The sequence below is a fragment of the Triticum aestivum genome, chromosome 2D (assembly GCF_018294505.1).
Source record: "Triticum aestivum cultivar Chinese Spring chromosome 2D, IWGSC CS RefSeq v2.1, whole genome shotgun sequence".
Lineage (NCBI taxonomy): Eukaryota > Viridiplantae > Streptophyta > Magnoliopsida > Poales > Poaceae > Triticum > Triticum aestivum.
This window is the reverse complement of record NC_057799.1, coordinates 435,818,788-435,823,449: the sequence shown is the minus strand read 5'-3', so window position 1 is coordinate 435,823,449 and position 4,662 is coordinate 435,818,788. Positions and strand designations below refer to the sequence as shown.

Below are 4,662 nucleotides of genomic sequence, written 5' to 3'. Positions count from 1 at the left end.
GATTGACAAAGGGAATTGCATACGGATTGATTGAATCCTCGACACCGTGGTTCATCCGATGAGATCATCGTGGAACATGTGGGAGCCAACATGGGTATCCAGATCCCGCTGTTCGTTATTGACCGGAGAGGCGTCTCGGTCATGTCTGCATGTCTCCCGAACCCGTAGGGTCTACACACTTAAGGTCCGGTGACGCTAGGGTTGTAGAGATATATGTATGCGGAAACCCGAAAGTTGTTCGGAGTCCCGGATGAGATCCCGGACGTCACGAGAGGTTCCGGAGGTGAAGAATTATATATAGGAAGTCCAGTTTTGACCACCGGGAAAGTTTCGGGGGTTACCGGTATTGTACCGGGACCACCGGAAGGGTCCCGGAGGTCCACCGGGTGGGGCCACCCATCCCGGAGGGATCCGTGGGCTGAAAGTGGAAGGGAACCAGCCCTTAATGGGCTGGGGCGCCCCCCTTGGGCCTCCCCCCATGCGCCTAGGGTTGGGAACCCTAGGGGGGGGAGCTTCCCCCTTGCCTTGGGGGGCAAGGCACCCCTTCCCCCCCTTTGGCCGCCGCCCCCCCTTGGAGATCCCATCTCCCTGGGCCGGCGCCCCCCCAGGGGGCCTATATAAAGGGGGGAGGGAGGGCAGCAACCTACAGCCTTGGGCGCCTCCCTCCTCCCCTGCAACACCTCTCTCTCTCTCTCTCGCAGAAGCTCGGCGAAGCCCTGCCGGAGACCCGCTACATCCACCACCACGCCGTCATGCTGCTGGATCTCCATCAAACTCTCCTTCCCCCTTGCTGGATCAAGAAGGAGGAGACGTCGTTGCACCGTACGTGTGTTGAACGCGGAGGTGCCGTCCGTTCGGCACTCAGTCATCGGTGATTTGGATCACGGCGAGTACGACTCCGTCATCCACGTTCATTGGAACGCTTCCGCTCGCGATCTACAAGGGTATGTAGATGCACTCCCTTCCCCTCGTTGCTTGTACACTCCATAGATGCATCTTGGTGAGCGTAGGAAAATTTGAAATTATGCTACGATTCCCAACAAAATTCGTCTTAATGGCGGTGACCCTATGGGCAATATGGACATCTCGACGAAAGGCCATTCATGAGGCTATCTTCCAAACACCACATGCAATACAAATGTTCATCACTCGGTTTATTGCAGACTTGGAAGCTATCCGTACCCCCAAATCCTACACGGGCTGATACGGTGAGGACAGGTACATCGATACAGAGGCCGAGGGCACCTCCAACAACATATGCCAAAATTCATGTTGATGCAGGAGTACGCACCCGTAGAGGAGGAGTAGCCGTAGCTGTGTGTAGGGATAGCCGGGGCTTGTTCTTGGGTAGCTCGGCACTTGTCATTCCAGGAATTTGGGATCCAGCCACACTCGAGGCGATGGCATGTCGTGAGGGCATTGCATTAGCAGAAGATCTCAATATTCAACACTTTGAGTTGTCGTCTGATTGCAAGCAGGTGATTGGGGACATTGCCAAAGGAAACCAAGGACCCTACAGAGCCATCATCACGGAAATTATCTCTAGATCGTCACCACTCTCTTGTATCTTTACTTTTGAAAGTCATCATGTAATTTCGAAGCTCATAAGTTAGCTAAGTTTGCTCTGTCTTTAGCTTAGGGGCGTCATGTGTGGCTTGGCCAGCTGCATGACCAAACTTGTATCCCACTTCTGTGGAGTTTGAATAAAGTGGCTTTACCCCCTCAAAAAAAAAACTAGCTTCAAATATTGGAAGGCATTGGGGTCAATTGACCCTAGTGTCCATACTAGAGCTTTGTCGCTGAGATGCGGTGGATCCGGAGGAGGAGTTGGAGGAGGACGAGGAGGAGGACTTTGAGGAGGAGGGGGATGAGCCGGAGGAGGAGGATGTGGGGGACCCTGGCGACGGGGATCTGCAGGCGGAGCAGCAGGCCATTCTCGATTCCCTCCGGTCGGAGTCGGCTGCGGAGGCAAGACGCTGTCACCGGCAAGAGATGGAGACGCAAGAAGCCGCGGAGGAGGCGGAGATGTTCGCCTACATGGATGAGGTCAAGCAGAAGGAGGATGAGCCGGAGCCCTCCTACCCGCCCGGCACCGTCGTCGTGGACATCTTCAACGACGAGGATAGCTGGGGTAGTATGTAAGATTTGTTTTGCATGCTTTGTATGGATCTAGGGGATGAAATATGAGAGAGGCGGATGCAGAATGGCTAATTTGAGACGTGTCCGATCAGTGCCCGCGGACGTTTGTGGGCCGGGTTTGCAAAGTCCGGTTGCAGATGCTCTAAGGAATGTGATTTCATCTCTCTAAGCACATGATATCCAATGGACATGTCAGATAAGATGGGCAACTTGGTACAAGACTATGTAGCAGCATTTCTCATTCAATTGGAGTTTTACTTTCCCTCTTTGATCTTTTTGGCAGAGATTCTCACCCTTATTTTCATTCCCATCGAGCCAAAGCATGTTCACGACCCGGTAAGGCCTTGTTCAGTTAGGCAGGGAATGGAGAGGTTTGAAAAGGATTCAAACCCTTGCAAGTCAAAATTTCCCTAAAACCTCCCCGATCCCCTTCAATCCCTATGGTGAGGGGATTAACCGAACATGGCCTAAAGCTTTAATAGTATTGACCTGAAATTACGAAGCCAAAGCCATGAATGTGTGAACAATGCGGTCGGAATCGTGGACCGCATCGAACCACGGATTCGCACCGTTCATTTCGCACGGCGCAAGTGGCCACACGCGCACTTCTCACCGCCCCCTGATAATCCCTGCCCTGAAAACAAAACTCAATTCGACAGGCCTTATTACAAAACCTGGACATCCAGACCCGCGCGCCCGTCCCCTCTAACAACAGATCAACCGATCCTTGAAAAGTCCACCCTCCACCACGGGCAACACCATGTCGAGCACCGGCGCGTCGGGCCCGGACGCCGACGCGGCGGCCGGCGAGGGGCTGGAGCTGGCGCAGTTCGGGGCGGGCTGCTTCTGGAGCGTGGAGCTGGCGTACCAGCGGCTCCCCGGCGTGGCGCGCACCGAGGTGGGCTACTCGCAGGGGCACCTCGACGGGCCCACCTACCGCGACGTGTGCGGCGGCGGCACCGGCCACGCCGAGGTGGTGCGCGTGCACTACGACCCCAAGGAGTGCCCCTACGCCGTGCTTCTCGACGTCTTCTGGGCCAAGCACAACCCCACCACGCTCAACAAGCAGGTACGTCATGTGATGCCTCTGCCGCTGCTCTCGCCGTAAGTTGGAGCGCGTAGTGTGCCGGCCAGACCGGCGGCGGCCGTTGGGGGCTTTCCGCGCCGATCGCGTCGCCGGTGTTGCAAGGTTCAATGAACCTGGTACGGATTTTGGGGGTTGACTTATTCTCATTGATTGGTGTAATATCTGGCTTGTTAATAATACAGAGGAGCGAATATTCTACATCTTCGGAATGAAATGCTTTTAAGATAAAGTAGACGATTTCAATCTCAAAAGGGGATTTCTTGTGATGATACAATGGATCATTGTATTGCCTCGGCAGATAGGAACATTCACTACACACTTCTATGCTATGAGATTTCCGATGCATTGTCCACATTACTGTCTCCTTTCATAAACTGTACTACTCACGATATGCACAAATTCTGAGAGTTCCCTCAAGTTGTTGATCTGAGATAGCTACAAAAATCTTCAGTGTCTCCCCGTTTGCTATGGTTTTACTCTACATGTTAGCAGCATTTGGCCTCCGCACATCGTTTACAAGCTACCCCTACTAATTAATTTCTCGTTGCACGTCAGGGCAACGACGTCGGGACGCAGTACCGGTCGGGCATCTACTACTACACGGCGGAGCAGGAGCGGCAGGCGCGGGAGTCGCTGGCGGAGAAGCAGCGGGAGTGGAAGGAGAAGATCGTGACGGAGGTCCTCCCGGCGAGGAGGTTCTACGCGGCCGAGGACTACCACCAGCAGTACCTCGAGAAGGGCGGCCAGTCCGCCAAGAAGCGCTGCTCCGACCCCATCCGCTGCTACGGCTGAAACCACTGCCCCCGTCCCCGACCGCCTAAGCTATTGGTGCTGCATTGCCAGTAGCATCATAAAGGACACCGTCTACCTGACTGTTGTTGTTGTTACAATAAACAAACCCATTCGTGCAGCGTTTTAAGGTGAGGTCTGGCACTTTGTTTGCTCGATGATCTATACTTTATTTTGGTGTTTGCACATCGCGCCGCGGCAGCCCCTTCTGCCAACCTCCACACGTATCCGCATCACACACCACGCCCTGCCGAGCGGCCGAAACTGAGGATTTGATAGCCGGCGACAGCGTCCGTGGGGCCATCACATCATCATCATCCTCGTCTTCTTCCTCGTCGGCAAGGGAGCTCCACGAAACAGGTCACTCCGAGTCAAGACCCGTTGCAGTGTCGACAGGAGCTGAGGACGGCGCCTCTTCAGCAGTTGGAGTCGTGGACAGAGCTTCAGTAGCAGGAGTCGTGGACGACGCTTCAGCAGCAGCAGCAGCCGGGGGTGACTGCGGGGCTTCCACAGGAGTAGCCCCTGCTTTGGCTCCCCGTCCCATCCCTGCTTGGCTTCTTGGTAGATGTTACAGATGTCGCTTTTCTGGTCACCGTGCATCGGATTGTTGAGACTCTTTTAGGTGTTATCAGTTCCTTGAGAACGGT

General features: G+C 54.7%; 1 protein-coding gene across 1 annotated transcript; it reads left to right on the top strand.

Annotated features, from left to right (window-relative positions):
* Positions 1-2,788: 2,788 nt before the first annotated feature.
* LOC123053668 (peptide methionine sulfoxide reductase A2-1) lies at positions 2,789-4,171 on the top strand. Its single transcript, XM_044477186.1, has 2 exons — positions 2,789-3,208; positions 3,782-4,171. Exons 1-2 carry the CDS (start codon positions 2,900-2,902, stop codon positions 4,016-4,018), a joined length of 546 nt encoding a protein of 181 aa, XP_044333121.1. The 5' UTR covers positions 2,789-2,899; the 3' UTR covers positions 4,019-4,171.
* Positions 4,172-4,662: the final 491 nt, after the last annotated feature.